Genomic DNA, 19590 nt, shown 5'->3' with positions numbered 1-19590 from the left:
ACATTTAGGGGGTCTTTCAGGGTCTTGCAGTCTTATTCCTTATTTTCACACTTCATCTCGGGTCTTTTCCCCGGACTTTTCTTTCTGCCTTGGATGCTCCCCCTACTCTGCCCCCCAGGTCTTAATGAACTGTGCTTCGTCAAATCCTTCAGGTCTGCTCCAAAAGACCTAGAGGACTTCATGACCACTCTATCTAAAATAGTTCCCAGCTCTGCCTCCCACTCTCTTGCTTCATAGAACTTATTACTACTGGATATTATATTTTTATTTGTGTATTATTTCCTCTTCCTCCCTCCTCCTTCCCCATGATAATACAGGCTTCTGCCCAAAACATGGGCAGAGTTTTGTCTGTTTTTTTCATTGTTACACTCCTAATTCTTAGGACAATACTTGTTCTAAGCAAATCCAGAGGCACTCTATTTGTTGAGGGAGAAAGATGGTGCAAATGAATCATGAATAAGTATCTTTAGAGGCCTTACCCTTTTTTTTTTTTTAATGATTTTATTTATTTATTAGCACGTGCACAGGTGAGGGGAAAAACAAGACTCCCTGATGAGTAGTGGGCCCTATGAGGGGCTTAATCCCCCAGTACCTTGGGATTATAACATGAGTTTAAGGCAGGCGCTTAACCTACTGAACCACCCAGGTGCCCCCAGGAGCCTTCCATTTGTTTAGCATCATGTTGCTAGTGCTGAGCTCTTTTTAAAGACTTGATTTGGGCAATCTTTAAGTCAAGACAGTTTTTAGATTTCCTATAGATTTTTGGAAGCTGGTTACACTGCTTATTCCTGCTCTCTTGGCTTCATTTGTGCAGTTGGTTTCCTTTGATTGAAGTGAAGTAAAAACACACTGGTATCTCAAACTTTTTAGTGGAATTCCGCTCCCCCCCGCCAACCATGGTTATATTCATTTTTTTTTGAGAGTCCATGCAAGTGGGGGAAGGGGCAGAGGCAGAGGGAGAGAATCCCAGGCTGACAGCCTGCTGAGCACCGGCCACTGTGAGACTGTCTCACAACCCTTAGATTTTGGTGACTTGAGCCAAAACCAAGAGTCAGGTGCATAACTCATTGAGCCACCAGGTGCCCCTCAGTGGAATTTCCAGTACCCTCTACATCACAAGTTACTTTTTGCCTTCCCTGAATGTCTGTAGAAATAATGGTTTTATTTATTTTTTTAATAGTAATTTTTGTTAGGAGAAAAAGACATTTTTTAAGATTTTATTTGTTTATTTGACAGGCAGAGATCACAAGTAGGCAGAGAGGGGTGGGGGTGGGAAGCAAGCTCCCTACCAAGCAGAGAGCCCGATGTGGGGCTCGATCCCAGGACCCTGGGATCATGACCAGAGCTGAAGGCAGAGGCTTTAACCCACTGAGCCACCCAGGTGCCCTGAACTCATGATTTTAAATTTGGTTTCTGCATAGGCCTTCTTTAAATACTCTATCTAAAATAGTCTGCACCTAGTTTTCTCATTCTATCCCTTATCCTTCTTACTTTTTCTTCCTAGAACTTGTTGCTGCCTGTCATTATGTATTTTATATATATATTTATTTATATATATGTATGTATTTATATATATATATATATACATATATAATAGATATTATTCATTGTATATATTCTGTTAGCATGTAAGTTCAGGAACTTTATATTCATCTCTGGATCCTTAGTGCCTAAAACAGTGCCTGGTGTGTAGGATGCAAAGTAAATATTTGTAGAATAAAATAAAGATTAAATAAGAAATACCTGTTATATGATATATCTGAATACTTGGTTTATGATGTCTGTATATAAATCTCCACTTTAACCTCCATAAGCAAGTACTTTAATCCCCCTAATTTTTAGTTTTCTGCTCTCTAAAATAAGAATAAGAATAATAAATGCTACTTTGTAGAGTTATGAGAATTAAGGTTGATAACTATTAGTACTGGCATAAGCATTTTTGCTATTATTAGTACTCCATTACTCTTAACCTGTATCTACTATGGTATAGTAAGTATATTCAGTAAATATTCATTTTATTATGTAAACTTTTTAATTTTTTCATAGTCTTTGGGCATTTCTTGATTCCTTTGAAATCCCCATATCTCTTTCTGTTTTCCAGGGAGAGTAAGCTCTTGATATTTATTGGTGTAATGTTTAAAAACCAATATAAAACTTTTAAGCATTTGTAAGTTAGCTTATAATTAAAACATACTGTCCAGCAAAGTAAAAGTAGATGAAGCTAAGTAATATATTAAAAATAAGAAAAGCCTAATAGTAAATACTGTAGATTTATTATCAGAGTGCCCTTTTTATTCAAACATTGAAGTTTGAATTTGGATCTGTTGACAAAGCTTCTAACTTTAAAATCTTGGGATAACTGGAATCTCTTACATTTCATATGGGAAAGAAATAATACTTAATAAAAATTACATTATACTCATACGATTTTGTATAATTTAAAGATATTTCAGGAAAAAGTACACTTGGGTATTATGTATTAGCATTGTTTTTACTACATATTTACAGATTGAGAGGGGGTAAATTTTTAAGATATTTCAAATATCAGAAGTTTTCCCCAGAAATCTTTTTTTCATGTTTTTATTTATCCAAAATAACTGTACTTCCATCTCTTAATTAGGGAGATATGCAAACCGAAATACTTAAATAAGACCTCAGTACGTCCTGGCCTGAAGAACTGTGGGGATGTTAATTGTATTGGACGGATTCATACATACCTCGAGTTGATAGGAGCAATCAATTTTGGATGTGGTAAAAATAAAAACCCAACAACTTCTTTTACACAACATTTTTTTATCCTTAGAGCACCCATTAACTTCTTTGTTAAAATTCAAGCAGATTTAGTATAGATAGAGAATTCAGGAGGATATTACAACATTATGAAGTAAATGTATCATTGAGTTGTTTCTTTAAAACAGATTTCTGTTGATTAAACTGTATTTTCCTATAACTTGCTGTGAAAGTGGTGGTATGAAAAGGAAAAATAGTCAAAGTAGTAGAAATAATTTAACAATGCAGCTCTTTGTCACGTAAAAGTAAAGCCATTTTAAGAAAAATCTAGTAATGGCCCATTTAATTTGTAAAATCTGTATTAATGCTAGAAATACTGTCTAGTAGTGTTTAAATAAAGGAAATAATTTATGAGCCTCTACACTTAAGTGTAATAAAAGTGTCAAAATATTTTTCATGGAAGAAAGTTTCTTTCATCCTAGTTTTTCTCAAATTTAAAGTCAATGAATATGCATGACTTTAAATGTATTCTTCACTTTTATTGAATTAACGTGACACAAACATTTTTAAAAACGATAATAACCATAGTTGCAAAGTGATAAGTTAATTAGAATTTTGTAACCCATAGTTTCAGAAAAGTATATTCTATATTGTATGTATAAGAGAACACAGCTAACCAGAAAGTTTCCTTTCAGAGATTATTTTATTTTGTAGGAGAGAAAATTCACAGTCTGCCCTGTGGTCTGTCCTTCATTTCAGTGTGTTTGTTACCCCAAGCACTGTATATGGGACTGGCTATTCAAGAAAACTAGTGTCACAGCTTCTTCAGCCACAAAAGCAAAATCATGTTTTCTGTATTAGATATTTGAATTCAGCGAAGTGGGCTTAGCACTCATTTAGTTAGAAATTCCGTTACCCATCTCACGAATACCCTGTTTTACTGGGATTTCCTTAAGAGCCTTACTTTTACTGAGAACTTCCAAGTGATTGTAGAGAAAGATAGAAGCTCAGGTATAACAGAACTTAGACATTGGCTTATAACTTACAGTCAGTGTAGATGTGTCTTCCTAGTTAACAAATGAGTTTCAGAAAATAATAGATTGTTTTGTTTCTCCTGAATTCCGGTAGAACAGGCTGTATACAACAGGCCACCACCGGTTGACAAAGTACGAGTCAGAGACCGAAAAGATACAGTGGAAGCATACCAGCTTGCACAGCGTCTGCAGTCTGTGGTAAGCAGCCACCCCTCGCTAAGAAATCTCTCCAGATTGCTCCTGGCCCTGTTAGTCAGGTGTGCTGCCTTCTCGCCTGCTATTTAACAAAGGAACGTGTTCTCTCTCATATTTCACCTTAGGCATTCACTTTCCTGGTTCCCATTCAGTTCCATGTTAGCTTTTTATTTTTTTTATTTATTCACTTTTTTTTAAGATTTTATTTATTTATTTGACAGACAAAGATCACAAGTAGGCAGAGGCAGGCAGAGAGAGAGAGAGGAGGAAGAAGCAGGCTCCCTGCTGAGCAGAGAGCCTGATGCAGGACTCGATCCCAGGATCCTGGGATCATGACCGGTGCAGAAGGCAGAGGGTTTAACCCACTGAGCCACTCAGGCGCCCCCACGTTAGCTTTTGAAAGGGCAAAAATGAGAAATACCCACAGCTCACTGGCAGACTTGACACGAAAGCATTGTGCTTTGCTTGCGTGCTCTTAGACTGCTTGGTTCTGGTTTCTGTATCTAGAGTGTCTTCTACTGCCATCCAGTCAGGCTCATTTTTCTCTTTCAGTTACTTTATTTAAGTCTTACTTTTAAGATTCAGCTTTTAATTTTTATTTATTTTTTTAAATTTTTTATTTCTTTTCAGCATAAGAGTTTTTTTAAATTTTTTATTTCTTTTCAGCATAACAGTTTTTTTTTAATTTTTTATTTCTAAGATTCAGCTTTTTAGAATAGCTATCCAAACTCTTGTAGCCTTTCCTTAATTCTTGAGGTTAGTGAATTTTTACAGTATCTCACAATTCATGAATCTTATTTTTAAAATGGGTGATCCTGCAAGTCCTCTAAAAGGCAGAGTCATATTGGATTCTTACTGGTTTTACTAATGAAGTAGGTTAAATTGGTAATAGGTGAGGCAAATGAAGAAAAGTGCCACTAATAGAGTGGGTATTTTTTTTAGGGTGTTTAGGCTGTAAACCATTTCTATCTAGATTTACTCTAGTAAGAAAGAATGTTTTTAGATCCTGGAAATGGTAGTTGCTGGAATTGGTGCTTTTCATATGCTAGTTTCTGAGCCAGTGCATTTTAAAGGCTTCAGTATTGAGGTTTACAAAGCTGGGTATTAGTAATTCAGTCAGCTAACTTTGTACTTCTTTCTCTTTGTATCCACTAGGCAATCTTTCCTTTTCTAAGACTGAGAAATAATTATTTTGCTCCTAGTTTTCAATATTCTACCTCTTGCTGTGGGTTCTTGCAAGTTTTCTATCACAAGTGGTTGAAAGGGAAGTCATTTTCTTGGTGGTTCTTTTGGTCTTAAAAATACCTTTTGTCCTAGTGTTTTAGCTCCTAAAGGTGAAGAGAAATGAAAATTCAAGAAGAAATCCAAGTAAAATTCAGAAAATCACTACTGACTTATTTTTGAACAGAGTGCTATTAAGCATAAATTAATAAAATAAAATTTATTCAGGCATTGCTGATCAGAGATTATATTTCAATGAAGAAATTAACTGATTTTTAGAAAAATACCATTTTGGTGTTATATATTAGTGTGCTCTAATTTCTCCAACTTAACCTTGTTAACCTTTTGCTTTATTTTAATGCTTACCCCAGCGCACAAGGAGACGTAGGGTCCGAGACCCATGGGGAAATTGGTGTGATGCAAAAGACTTAGAAGGACAAACTTTTGAGGTAAGTTTGACCTTTACAAATAGCTTATCAGTGAAAGTTGTTCTGGCAGTAGTATTTATATATCTTAATGCCACCTGTGTTATACTCGTTTGTGTGTGTGTGTGTATCCTCCCTGTGTTAATTTTATTATCCAAAGGTCACCAAGAAATAACAAAATAAAGGCATCAGTACACTTAACTAGGAGTTTGGTTCATTTTCTGTATTTTAATTATCTATTCTGCATTCTGGTCTCTAGTTCAACAGTATCTGCTGGTTTTCCAGTAAGTTGGTATGCCTAATTCATTTCAGTAAACATTTATTTATCTTTTTTATTTTTATTTTTATTTTTTTAAAGATTTTATTTATTTATTTGACAGGCAGAGATCACGAGTAGGCAGAGAGGCAGGCAGAGAGGCAGGCAGAGAGAGGGGGAGAAGCAGACTCCCTGCTGAGCAGTGAGCTTGACAGGGGCTCGATCCCAGGACCCTGAGATCATGACCTGAGCCGAAGGCAGAGGCTTAACCCACTGAGACACCGAGGCGCCCCTCAGTAAACGTTTATAGAATGATGTTCTGATACATCATTTAAAATATTGTCCCACAAGCACTTAATAAGCCTTGCATATACCAGTTAGTAAATGTTATTGTTTCTTCCTGGATTTAAGTGCCCCCGCGGCCCCCCCCCAGATGTTCTTTCTCTCTTCCCCATTCCCTGCCCCCAGCCTCACACCCAAGCGCCAGTCCAGGCATGGCATTAGTCAATGCAGGGTTCCTGCCTAGAAGGAACTTAATTTCTAGATTAAGGAAAGATGATGTCTGATAAGTTCCATAAGATTGGTCTTAAGAAATAGCAGGTCTTCCCCAAAGGGTGTGGTCATAGGGAGTATCACAGAAAATGTGATATTTCAACTGTGACATAAAGGATTAGTAGGAAAATTAGTACATGAGGACATTCCAGGCCAAGGGAGCAGTATAAACAAAGGTATAGACAGGGAAAATACCAAGTTCTAAAAAAGATGCATTGTCCATTTGGGCTAGAGTATAAGAGTGGTGGTAGAAGTGGGATGTGTTCTGTACTTAATTTTATCAGGATTTTATAAACATTAATCAAATCAGTCATCACAGTAATACCATGGTATTATTGTTATTACTATATGTGTTTCCATGTTAAAGGTAAGGAAACTAAAGCACAGAAAGCTTCAGTAACTTGTCCAGGGCCACCCAGTAAGTAGCAGAGCCAGGCATTCTGTCTCCAGAATCTGTGCTTTTTATCATTATGTTTCAGTGTCTTCTGGTTGGGAAAGAGAACTCAACACAGTAGGACTTGGTGACTAGAAATAGGGAGTAAGTAAGAGGAGGGACTCAAGTGGTTCTGAGATTTTTTAACCTGGGTGACTGGTGCCATTAATTAAAACAGGCAAAACAAGAGAAGGAATAAGTTTTAAGCTTGGTGTGGCTGTAAATTTTGGAACAATTTTTTTATATATGATCCAGCATTTCAGTTTGCTAGTAGAAAGGTGAGACACATCTATGTCAATGTAGTTGATCTTAGTCTCACCATGCCTAAACCTAAATATGGTTTAAAGAGTTGTTTGATTTTTGTTTTAATTCTGCCTCTCATTGGCTGGTGGACTTTTTGATCAACGTGTGTTTTATGTTTTAGCATCTCTCTGCTGAGGAATTGGCAAGAAAAAAAGAGGAAAAATGTAAACCTGTTAAATCCTCAAAAGTACCAAGACCAACAAAAAGGTATAGTGTTATATAAGTACAATTTTTTTTAACTTACCACAATGATTAGGAAATGCATGCGGAAAAATATCTGATATAATAACGTTATATTCATATTAACTCAAAAAATACTAAAATTTTTGAAATTTTTTATTTCCTTGATTATCAGTTTAGAAGATCTTAAGCAAAAGTTTTAAATTTGTTTGGGTTTAGTGACTATAGGATCCAACATATGTTGTAAAGGGGCCTTAATTATGACAGATAGTCATTCATCTTCTTAGACATTATAAACAGATAACCTCATGAATGACTTTTCTTTGGTTGGTGCCGATTATTAGCAAGGTTTCTTGTTTTGAATAATCTGGTATTTGTAACTTGTAACAGTTAAGGTCACCAAGTAAGTTAAATGTCTTGATTTTCTAGACCCTTACTTTCTGCAGATGCCCCACTGAATAGACTATAGTTTTGTCAGTGTCCCTTTTAAAACAAGATATCTAGGAATGGCACTAAGTCATTTTCAGTGGAAAGAGCCCCTGATGATTAACCAGGGGTATGTCCCTAGGTAAGTTACATAAAGCCTTAAGCCTTCAGTCCTCACTTACAAAGCAGTGATTATAATAGCTAACACTGTTAGTTAGCTATGTTTTAAGCACTCTATGTATATCAATTCATTTAATCCGCATAACTACTCAGTGCAGTAGTTAATATCATTCCCATTTTATAGGTGAGGAACCTGAGGCACAAAGAGCTTGAGAAACTTGCCTGTGCTTGTTAGTGGTAAGGCTGTGATTTAAATCCAGTCAGTTGAGTTTAAGAATCCATACTGCTAACCATTACATTACACATCACTTCTCTAAAATAAAAATTAAAACTTACAGTTGTTTTGAGAGTGAGTTAAATGAGAAAACTAAGTAAAAAAGATAGGCATCCATAAGCTAGGACTCCTCATCCAGTATCCAGACATTTGATTTTCTGAATTTAAATGTGAGGCATATTTATTGTCATTTCTAGGCCCTTGTTCTAGTTTGTCAGGATCTTTCTGAATTCAGATCCACTTTTCTCATTTAGCCTTCATAGCTTTGAATTAAAAACATTTCAGTAGGCTTATCTCTTCTGTCATTGACTACTGATTAAAATGTTTAACTAAGATAAATATAAGCCTTAGACATTATTCATTGTTCAGTCAGCTCCACATTGCTATGGTTAACCTGTGTTTTTTCATCTTATGCAAAAGAAAAAGCATAACAGATATCTTGCTTATGTTCAGATAAAATATATTTGAATCTCTGAGTCTGCTAGTTACTAGCAAATCAGTTCTTTCAAAAATGAAATTTAGGGGCACCTGAGTGACTCAGTGGGTAAAGCCTCTGCCTTCGGCTCAGGTCATGATCTCAGGGTCCTGGGATTGAGCCCCACATCGGGGCGCTCTGCTCAGTAGGGAGCCTGCTTTCCTCTTTCTCTCTCTGCCTGCCTCTCTGCCTACTTGTGATCTCTGTCTGTCAAATGAATAAATAAAATCTTTTTTTAAAAAATGAAATTTAGATTTACTTATCATGACTTATATTTTCCTGGATCCATTATTATTATTCTTAGTAGTCACCTCTGCACTTGCTAAAGGCTCAAAATCAGCTGTTTAATAATCTTTTCCAGAATTTCCCAATATATACATCTAATTTCTCTGCTTCTAAAGTCTGCTTTTGGGACACCTGGGTGACTCAGTCAGTTAAATGGCTGCCTTCATCTCAAGTCATGATCCCAGGGTCCTGGGATCAAGCCCCACATCTGGCTCCCTTCTCAGTAGAGAACCTGCTTCTCCCTCTCCCTCTGCTTGCCACTCTGCCTTCTTGTGCTCTCTCTCTGTCAAATAAATAAAATCTTTAAAAAATAAATTCTGCTTTTTTTGTGTTTTGAAAATAAGCCCAGGGGCACCTGGTAGCAGGTCGTGATTTCAGGGTCATGAGATCAAACCCCAGGTTGGAGCCCCAACGTTGGGCTTGGTGCGAGGCTTGGAGCTGGCTTGGGATTCTCCCCTCTACCCTCAGATATGCACACATTCTCTTGCTCTCTCAGAAAATAAATAAAATGAAAACAAGCCATTGCAATAATTGCCTCTTCATAGCACTCTAGTAAATTTTTCCATTCTGTATATTTCCTCCAACAAGATAGTGGGGTTTCATATCATGCTTCTTTAGTCCTCTGGGATGCATACACTGTCTTCCTGTTCTTTTTATTCATGTTGATGAAGCACTTGTTTAATTTGAGTATCTTTCCCCTTCATTCAACAAGTATTTCTGAATGCTTGCTATGTATCAGGCACTGTTCTAGGCACTTGGGATATGAAGTGTCTGTTTTTCTGGCACTAACAGTCTCTGGTAAAATAGGAACTAAATAGTCCTGCTCTTTTCCAGTCGAATAACATGAACATATTCCTTGTTTGGGTTTTTTTTTTTTTCTTTCTTTCTCTGGACATAGCCTAAAGAAACCTTATTAATTGATCTTAATATCTTTCTCAAATCTCAGTTCTTTACTGGTAAAAGCCTTTCTAACATTTCTCTCAGATTTACACATGCTTTTGTATTATACCCATATGTGCCCCTCTTTTTGTCTTTTTTTTTTAACTCTTTCATTTTAAAAAAGGTTTATCATAGGGCTTTTTATATACATTAATTTCTTTAGCAGAACTGCTTGTTCTTTATTCATTCAGCAAAGATTTGTTGAGTCCCTACTCTGCTGATACTGTACTTACAAGTGTTTTTGAGAAACTTCCTTCTTGAACTTTCTTACCCATGTCTTGTCAGGGAGTTAGTTACATTTTTTTCAAACTTTTTGAAACCTGCTTTCAGTGTAGGTCAGGGTGTGGGTACTTTACTATTTCTTTTCTTTGGGTATTAAAAGAAATTAAGGCGACAGAATACTTTCTCTTAAAGGTCTTGTCATTTCCCATCTTTTTTATTGAGTCTGAAAAAAAAACCAGTTCTTCTTTCAAAAGGGTTGTATGGAATTAATTGTCCTTAAGAAATTCTCCTAGTTTAGTGTTTTTCTGATAATTGGGGTTTAGATTATTGATGCACATTTTCTAATTTAAATGAATGTGATTCTTGGTCTATGTTATTGAGATTGTGATTTTTTTTTTCTTTTGTAGCTCATTTGATCCCTTCCAACTGATACCTTGTAATTTTTTCAGTGAAGAAAAGCAGGTACTATTATGCATCAGTGAATAGTCATAAATAATGCCCCGTTAGACACGAAGTATTTATTTTTCTGTGTGTGCAAGATATATATGCATATGAAAGATTGGACAAGGCAAGGTGCATTAAGGGTCAAAAGAGTGATACAGATGGGAAATGAAAGAGTATTTCTTCATGCTAGGATTTTGAATGATAATATTTTAAAAATCTCTATTCTGTGCTGAGCCTTGGTTGAGAATGAGAACTTGGTGTGACATGTGAAGGAGGAAAGGGTGGACATTCCAGAGGAAGAACAAAATCTCTATTTTTATGCTCCCCCATTTTTTTTTTTTTTTTTTATATTTCAGGAGCCATTTCAGGTGAAAGTGGCTTCAGAAGCACTTTTAATAATGGATTTGGTAAGGATAATCTATTGTGTTTACTTACTCTGATTTCTATTCTTGTGTATTTTTATTGCAGGCTTAAGAGAGAGTATGGAAGACGTGTATTTTGGATCTTAACTATCCTCTTTTACAAGGAATCTAAAAAATAAGTCTTTTCTTTTGGAGAAAAGCCAAACAATTGCATGTTTCCATATTTTAGAGAAAATAAATTAATGTGAGTTTTGCAGACTGTTTATCATCATTAACCCTATATTCATTTTCTGGTATCCTTTGTCTGCGGCCTTCTAGATAACTGCAACAAACCACAACTCCTACAGTTTGGAGGCTCTGTTGGCACTAAATTCCAGAGACCTCCAATAGTTGTGTTTGTTTCGGGCGTTTTTCTGTAGGAGGACCCAGAGTGATTTTTTTACTTTGTGTCCTTATTATACCTTTTCTGAGTAAGGAAAACAAATGGTATCTTTATTTTGTAAATTTAAAAACAGCATCTTGGAGTGTTTGAATATTTGGTTCAAAGCTTCTCAGCTGGCAGTGAAGATAAATCTGAAATCCTAAATTTCTTTGCACTGAGCCTAGCATCTGATTCCTCTGCTATGCTACTGTATTTGAAAAGCATAGTTACCATACTTGTAAATGAGTCTCTTGTAATAAGTGAGTTTTACTCTGATTTTTTTGTCAGATGGACTTGTATGTTTGGGCTAAGCCTGTTTGTATTTCTTTTTAGCATGCTCATGTGTCTATGGCAGAAGTGATTGGTCTGCTAGGAGGAAGATACTCAGAAGTTGATAAAATAGTTGAAGTAAGTTCTCTCTGTAAAAAAATTTAATTATTTAGTACTGCTACCATACCAAATATTTTTAACGATTTCAATGGATATAATTAAAATATAGACTTTTACCTGTGATGGAAATGAGACTATGCAAATGTAGGTTAGATATTCCCAGGAGTAAACTAACGTTCTGTTTATTGACCACTTGTTTCCTTTTACCATCGAGAAAGGGCGCACTGCCAGCCAGGCCTCCTCATTGCTTTCACCAATAAAAAGCTACAACTACTTTAAAAGGCCAGGAAACATGCACCAACCCTATAGTTTAAACTTGGTGTGCATGATTCTGTTGCAATTATTATCATAAATAATGGGAGTCATTGAAAGACTGTATTTGTCAGATATTATATGGACTAACTTGGAAAACTAACAATTATTATTAGGCCTTGTTTGAGTAGAAAAATGGATTCTGAGTTCCTGCATACAACCATACTTTTGGTGTCATTTATTTGCAAGTTAAAGGCTACCTGTGATACTGTTAATTACTTTCATTGGCTTAAAAAAGTTTCTGTATCTACATATGAAGAACTAAAACTTTAAGAGAATTAACAGGATTTCAGGATAACTGTATGAGGATTAATCTTTTATAGGTCTGTGCAGCAGAGCCCTGTAACAGTCTGAGTACAGGACTACAGTGTGAGATGGATCCTGTCTCGCAAACACAGGCCTCAGAGACCTTGGCTGTGAGAGGCTATAGTGTTATTGGATGGTATCATTCCCATCCTGCCTTTGATCCAAATCCTTCCTTACGAGATATTGACACTCAAGCCAAATACCAGGTGGGCCTCTAGGTCTTATGTGATGTTGTGTGTAAATAATTGTACTTTTTCTCCTCCCTCATTGCTTTCTACTAAATAAATGTATTTTTAACATTTCTAGCAGAGTGTTGGCATTTCTAATATTATTTACATCTGGAGTTTTGAAATAACTGCATTTTTTCTGATCAGAAGAATAATACGTGTTTATTTAAACATCTGGGAAATCAGCTATTTTGTTTAGCCCAGACAAACCATCTAAGTAACAGTAATAAGTACTCTGAGAGCTTTTAAAAACTGGTGGGAACAGGGCACCTGAGTGACTCAATTGGTTAAGTGTCTGGCTTTTCATTTTGGCTCAGGTCATGATCTCAAGGTCATGAGATTGAGCCCCACGTCAGGCTCCACACTCAGCGTGGAGTCTGCTTGAGATTCTTTCCCTCTTGCTGCCCCTACCCCTCTTCTGCTCATGCTCTCTCTCAAATAAAAATAATATCTTAAAAAAAAAATTGATGGGAACAACTAGGATAGGGACTGGGTATATGAGTGAATTTTGCATCTCTGGAAAAAAATGAAGTTTTGTTTTATTCTGATAGTTTATGTTAAATGGGTGAATGCTTTTGCTGTAGGCTGCTGTTAATAAATTATTACCATATTGATAAAGATTATAGTTGAAGCGTAGTGAAAATAATTTGTAAACATGTTCATGATACAGATTTTGCAGGCCATGTGATCTGTATAAGGGTCATTTCTGCTTGGGTTGAGCACATTTTGACCTGAAAAATTTCAAGTGTGGAATGATACATACTTCATTTAGTTGCTGTTTGGATGTGAGGTTTTTAACACACTTTTTGTTCCTTTTTCCTCCATTAGGTATTTAAGATGTTGGTATGGGTAAATACTGATTTTTAAATTTATGCAGTCAAGACTAATTATATTTTTCTTTTTATTGTAGAGTTACTTCTCCAGAGGCGGTGCAAAATTCATTGGAATGATCGTTAGTCCTTATAATCAAAACAATCCTTTACCTTATTCCCAGATTACCTGCCTGGTTATAAGTGACGAAATTAGCTCAGATGGCTCTTACCGTAAGTTTTCAACTAAGACAACTTCACCCTGTTCCTACCTTGATTTCTTTGAATCTTATATACCAAAGAATTTACAACTACGTGAAGCTATGTGACGGAAAACTTTGTACCCTCAAATAGGGAATCACTGTTTGCACACCATGTAGTGCAGTTATCCTCTTACCTTTGGTGACTTCCTTCTAGATTCAAGCCCCTACTGTATTACCATGACCAATGGGCAAAAGGATTACAATGTGGAGAAGAGCTTGGGCCAAGCAATGTCCATGTTAAGTACAGGCCTACCTCCGAGATATTGCAGGTTTGGCTCCAGACCACCACTAGAGTAAATATCACAGTAAAGTTAGATGAATTTTTTGTTTTTCTAGTGCATATAAAAGTTATGTTTACTTTGTACTATGGTTTATTAAGTGTGAGGTAACATCATGTCTAAAAAATGACATACATACTTTACTGAAAAAGTACTTTTACTAAAAAACGCTAACCAGTATCTGATCTTTCAAGGGGTCAGTCAGGAATCACAAATCACCATAACAAATATAATAAAAATATTTTGATATTGCAAGAATTACCAAATGTGACACACAGACATGAAGTCAGCAAATGCTATTGGAAAAATGTTGCTGATAGACGTGCTTGACCATAGGTTTGCCACAGACCTTCAGTTCCTGAAAAACACAGTAACTATGAAATGAAGTGCAGTAAAACGAAGCATAATAGCCTGAGGTATGCCTGTACTAGAGATACTGCTGTAAGCAAAATACACAAAGTCTCTGTTCTCGGGAAATTTCTTATGAACGCAGACTGGCTTTCTCTGCAATGGCATTTGAATGGGAAAAACAAAGAGAAATGACCACACTGTCACCTGCTCTCCATGGCCTCCCAGTTTTAGGCTTAACAGTGCCAACTGGTTTCCTTCTCTTAGTTTCCATTCTGTCCCAAAAAAGAATGTGCTGGGCTTAATCCATCACATGATTTGGTTCCTTTGGGAATTGTGTTCACTTGTGGTCCAGTCAGCTCTGGCTGGACAGGGAGTGGGTGTGGCAGACTGGGTAAAGGAGGGGAATGGAAGAAGCAAGTGTGTACGGAAAGGAAAAGACTGGAAGAGACAGTGACATCTGTAGGATGCTTACTCTCTATTCTCTATCCTTACCACTGCTGCTCTGAGAGTTCACTGTCCTCTAGATGCTGTCACTGCACATTGTACTCAGGTTCCCATTAGCTCATGAGCTCCTTAAAGGTAGATGTGATATTACACTCGTTTTTCTATCCTCTGTCTCTAGCACAAGGCCTGGCATAAAGCAGGTACTGAGTGAATGTTTAACAAATTAATGTCACTGTTTTTCATGTTGTTACTTAGATGCTATCTCTTTGGCAAAGACCCTCACGTCATTGCAATTAGTTGCTCTGCTCTTTGTACACCTGCACAACTGTAACACTTATTTCCTGCCTCCATGGTGCTTTTGCCTTTTAATTTATCTATTTAGCATGTCTCTCTAAAATGTGAACCTCAAACAGCCCACTCTGCCTTCATCTCTGTAACCCCACCAGCATGTAATCAGTTGCCTTGCATCTAGGAAGTGGTCAGCTGGTTTTTAGCTCTGCTGGTTTTTAACTGAACAAATAGTACTGACACTAACTTCAGTCCAAATAGCACATGTATATAACATTCTTTAGCCCAATTTATAAAATTTTATAAAAATTTAATTTTATAAAAAGTTATAAAAGGAGTAATCACAATTAGCTCATTCTCAATTTACATCATTTTTTTCATCTCACGGCCTGCTGGATTTAGGGAGTGAGCCTATATTCTGATGCTCTCAGAGTATACAGAGAATACAAATAACTACGAGCTACATAAGACTACAAATTATTTAGAATTCAGTGAAATTTAAAATTCAGTTCCTAGAAATTTGCTTCTGGCCCAAAGGAAGTAACAAAAGACCTATCTGAAATAGCCACAAAACTGGACAAATGTGTAAGACAGTGATGTTTAGGTCATAACATCAGGCAGTGAGGGGTTATGATCACTGAGAGATGGAAAACAAATGAGGGGAGCCCTGAATTCGCGTACCAACTTAACAGAATTTCCAGATATGACACAGGAGGAGAACCCCACCGAGAGGCTGCAGACTGAGGTGAGGTGACAGAGGGCAGACAAATGCAGCTAAACTGTACCAGAGAGTGGAAACCTACATGGAGAGCCCAACTCTGGAGATTTGTAGAAGGTACAGATTTAGTATTTGAGAGAAATACAGACCAGTGCATGTGAGGAAGAAAGTACCCCAGGCAGGGGCAGGGAACACTTGAAAGGATGAGAGGGGGACAGTACTTGATGCTCTCACAAGCTGCCATTGCACAACAAACAGTATTCAACATTATCATTATCGCAGGAAAGTTCTTTTGGGCAGAACTGTCTCTAAAATACTTCTTAACACTGCTTAGTAGGTCTTAATCCTAGGTTCTTCACTTTGCTCTTCTTGGAAACATTCTGGTTCACAAATTAAAGGTTTCTAGAAGCCATAGGATACCTTGTGTTACTTTTAAGTTTACTTTTTACTTAGGTTCTCTCTTCCTTGCCTGTCCTGTCTTGTCCTTTCTTTTTTCCTTTTAGGTATATACCCAAATTCTATCTTTAAAATGTCTCTAATGGATAAGCATTTTCTGTACTTGTAATAGGCAGGCAATATACTTAATGATTAGTGTTCTGATATTTTAATGACTTAAAAATATTCAGTACAGGGCGCCTGGGTGGCTCAGTGGGTTAAGCCGCTGCCTTCGGCTCAGGTCATGATCTCAGGGTCCTGGGATCAAGTCCCACATCGGGCTCTCTGCTCAGCAGGGAGCCTGCTTCCTTCTCTCTCTCTATGCCTGCCTCTCTGCCTACTTGTGATCTCTGTCTGTCAAATAAATAAATAAAATCTTTAAAAAAAAATATTCAGTACAAAAGGAAATTTGTACTGCTTTTAGTGCCACTTTTTTAACTTAGAAAAGTATTCTTACTACCAAACAGAGCTGTATGGTACACGCGCACTTGCGTGTGTGTGTGTGTTTTCATGGTTTTCCACCAGTACAGACTGAAAACACATTATTTTTTATTCTTATATTTGACTTTCATTAAGAATAGGAATTGCTTGCCTGGATTCATACCCCAGCTCTGACATTTACTGGTTATTTTATTTTGGGCAGAACACTTAGCCTCTCTCATTCCCTTTCGCCACATCTCTAAAATGAGAAAAAATTACTACATTGCTGGGGCACCTGGGTGGCTTAGTCAGTTAAGCATCTGACTTCAGCTCAGGTCATGATCTCAGAGTCCTGGGACTGAGGCCTGTGTCATCATCACCACACTCAGCAGAAGTCTGCTTCTGTCATCTTTAAAAAAATTACTACCTTGCTTACAGAGGAGTTGTAAAAACTGCTGGTAATATATGTCAGGTGCTTAGCAAATAATAGATCTTCAATAGGTAGTTGTGATTATATTGTTGTCGATGCTTATTAAGTAATTGAGCATATCAAGTAAATTATAGGCATCACCAAAAGGAGTTTGCTTAATAGCTTGTGTTCTGTGATGTGTCACTCTCCTAAGTTTTTGGAGGGAAAAAGTAAAATGGAGGAGAATTGAAATGTGAAAAAAAAAAAAATCCACCTGAAAAAAAATGGGGTAAAGGCCTTTTTAGAAATACTGACAAAGTACGCTTATATTGTAAGGAAGTACAGTCGTGATGTTTTTTCCTTTCATTTTTTTTCATGCCTTCTGATTTGCTGGCATTGTATTTACTCAAAAAACCTTATACTGACAGAAACTTAGTTGAGAGGCAGTATATTGTAAAGTTAATAAGAGAAACTCGAGCCACAACTGCCTGGGTTTAGATCCTGACTCTGCTTCTTTGTGATTATATATATGCTAATGAACAGGTTATGTTCTTATTTTAGGAATAGTACTGGTAGCTGGTTCTCTTAAGTGGCCTTATATATGTGAACCACCTTAAGCCTGTCATGTAGTAAGCATTATGTAAGTTTTACCATTATTTTTATGGTATTGACTTCTGGTAATGAATCAGCTGAGCTTTTCTTTTAATACACGGCAAATAAAGTTACTGGGGGATTTTGAAGGTTATGTGAGAAATTTCCAAGTAGGCTCATCCATGATACTTTTCCTTTCTAGCTGTGTGCATCGTATCCACCCCTTGGGCTCCTCTCCTCCAGAGTTTAGCTTGGCAGAGAAGTGCAATTGCTGCTTCTCCAGAGTTAGCCCTATTCCCTGGCTCGTGTTAGATGAGCACTTATAGGGAGGTGAAGTGAATGTGGACTCAGAAGCCAGGCAGACTTGCTGGGGCTTAAAATCCAGCCTCTTCCACTTCACCAGCCTACACAGGTTGTTTCACTGGTCTCAACCTCAGCTTCTTTGTCTGTTAAATAGGAGTAATGCTGCCTACCTTATAGCATTGCTGTAGGCTTAACCTGTGTAAAAATACAAATCACTGGGACGGAACATGTCTTGTTTAGCTTAGCTAAATGTCATTTTAAACTCATGGTTCTGGCACAGTTTTTAACAATGCCACCTTTCACTCAGAAGGTCTCCTGGCTTGGATATAAATTATGTGATCATCCTGCCTCTCAGTTCCTTACATATAATTGTCATGCAAATGGTACTTTTACTTTTCTTTATTATTATTAATTGCTTGGCATTAATGTGCTTGATGGACCAGGTTCAGCCAGGCAGTAAATATTTAATGAATGCCCACTATGTTTAAAGTGCTGTTCAGCCGGTGTGCCAAGTTGCGAGGGTGAGGATTTTAGGTAATTAAAAGGAGATTGGGGATTTAAGAAATAGTTGATGACAGTCTGCTTCTTTATGCTTTTCTAGGGTTACCTTACAAATTTGAAGTACAGCAGATGCTGGAAGAACCTCAGTGGGGATTAGTGTTTGAAAAGACAAGATGGATAATAGAAAAATATCGGCTCTCCCATAGGTATGTACTGTGGTTTGAGATGTTGCACATCTGCAGTGTTTCTCATTAAATTAGGTTTCAGAGAAAGCCCAAGTTAAATATAAAATTATGATATATGGCATCAGTGACAGTTTATTATAAAACTGATTAGTTTATGGTATTTGTTTCATCAGTCTGTCTTCATATTTCTTCTAACAGCAGTGTCCCTATGGATAAAATCTTTCGCCGGGATTCTGACCTGACTTGTTTGCAGAAAGTAAGCTGCCTTCGTTTTAATTGGTTCTATTGTTCATAGATTCTAAAGCTATTCATCTTGATGTGTTTTCCCATGATGCCAAATGCTTTGTGGATACATTTTCTCTGTGTTTTTTTTATGGCTTTTTCCTTTCAGAAATTAATTTCTAAGAGATAATTAGTAATGCGTTTTGTTGCACACACTTGCATATAGAAATAATACTATTTTAGAATAAATTTGTCTGTACTAGCCGGTTAATTTCTTAGCAGATTAATGTACACAGTGGAGAACATTTTTCTCATTTCATTAAATTCAAAAGCACCACGTTTCCATTTAGGTTTAACAATTGATCATTTTCAGTAATAGTAATATAAATCTAATAATTACATTTAGGTGGTCATTTTATTTAACTTTCTGGTAAGAAGTAAGAGTCCTTAATTCTTTCGTTTCACTTTTTGTTTCCATATGTATAGAATTAAAGATCAGTATGGCAACACCTTTTTTTTTCTTGGTAGCAATTTAAGAAGAGAAAACTTAAACATACTAAGTTTCTTTTTAATATTTTTTACAACCCTTCTATTAAGTCCACTTTGTTCTGTTGGAAGATTAATACGCATATTTTTTTAGGAAACAGCCTCTAGTACCCTAATTTTGAAATTGTAGAGTCCTTTGTATGCACACAGATTTTTATTCTACAGGATTATTTCCCTTGGTAAATGTAACTACTAAAAAAAAAAAAAAAAAGGTCACAAATTTGTCCAAAGTAGAAGGCATCACACTTAAAATCTCAGGTTTGTCTCCTTTTATGAAATCATAAAGGAACTAGCC

The 19590-nt window shown here is 36.5% G+C and overlaps 1 protein-coding gene across 4 annotated transcripts in view; it reads left to right on the top strand.

The window, feature by feature from the left end:
- Nucleotides 1–19590, top strand: part of MYSM1 (Myb like, SWIRM and MPN domains 1) — a 42651-nt gene that overhangs the window by 17495 nt on the left and 5566 nt on the right. For 2 of the 4 annotated variants that reach the window (XM_004751635.3, XM_004751634.3), the window contains exons 9-19: nucleotides 2621–2751; nucleotides 3859–3962; nucleotides 5552–5629; nucleotides 7271–7356; nucleotides 10478–10532; nucleotides 10871–10921; nucleotides 11631–11705; nucleotides 12323–12511; nucleotides 13443–13575; nucleotides 18443–18548; nucleotides 18729–18783. In XM_004751635.3, the coding sequence (XP_004751692.1) occupies nucleotides 2621–2751; nucleotides 3859–3962; nucleotides 5552–5629; nucleotides 7271–7356; nucleotides 10478–10532; nucleotides 10871–10921; nucleotides 11631–11705; nucleotides 12323–12511; nucleotides 13443–13575; nucleotides 18443–18548; nucleotides 18729–18783 (1063 nt within the window). Of the gene's footprint in view, nucleotides 1–2620; nucleotides 2752–3858; nucleotides 3963–5551; nucleotides 5630–7270; nucleotides 7357–10477; nucleotides 10533–10870; nucleotides 10922–11630; nucleotides 11706–12322; nucleotides 12512–13442; nucleotides 13576–18442; nucleotides 18549–18725; nucleotides 18784–19590 lie in introns of all 4 variants that reach the window. The other 2 variants (XM_013055639.2, XM_004751633.3) reach the window with 1 other exon arrangement.

The sequence above is a fragment of the Mustela putorius genome, unplaced genomic scaffold (genome assembly GCF_011764305.1).
Source record: "Mustela putorius furo isolate JIRA1106 unplaced genomic scaffold, ASM1176430v1.1 tig00003853_pilon_pilon_pilon, whole genome shotgun sequence".
NCBI lineage: Eukaryota > Metazoa > Chordata > Mammalia > Carnivora > Mustelidae > Mustela > Mustela putorius.
Note: the sequence above shows the minus strand (reverse complement) of the source record. Positions and strands in the feature narration are given on the sequence as shown.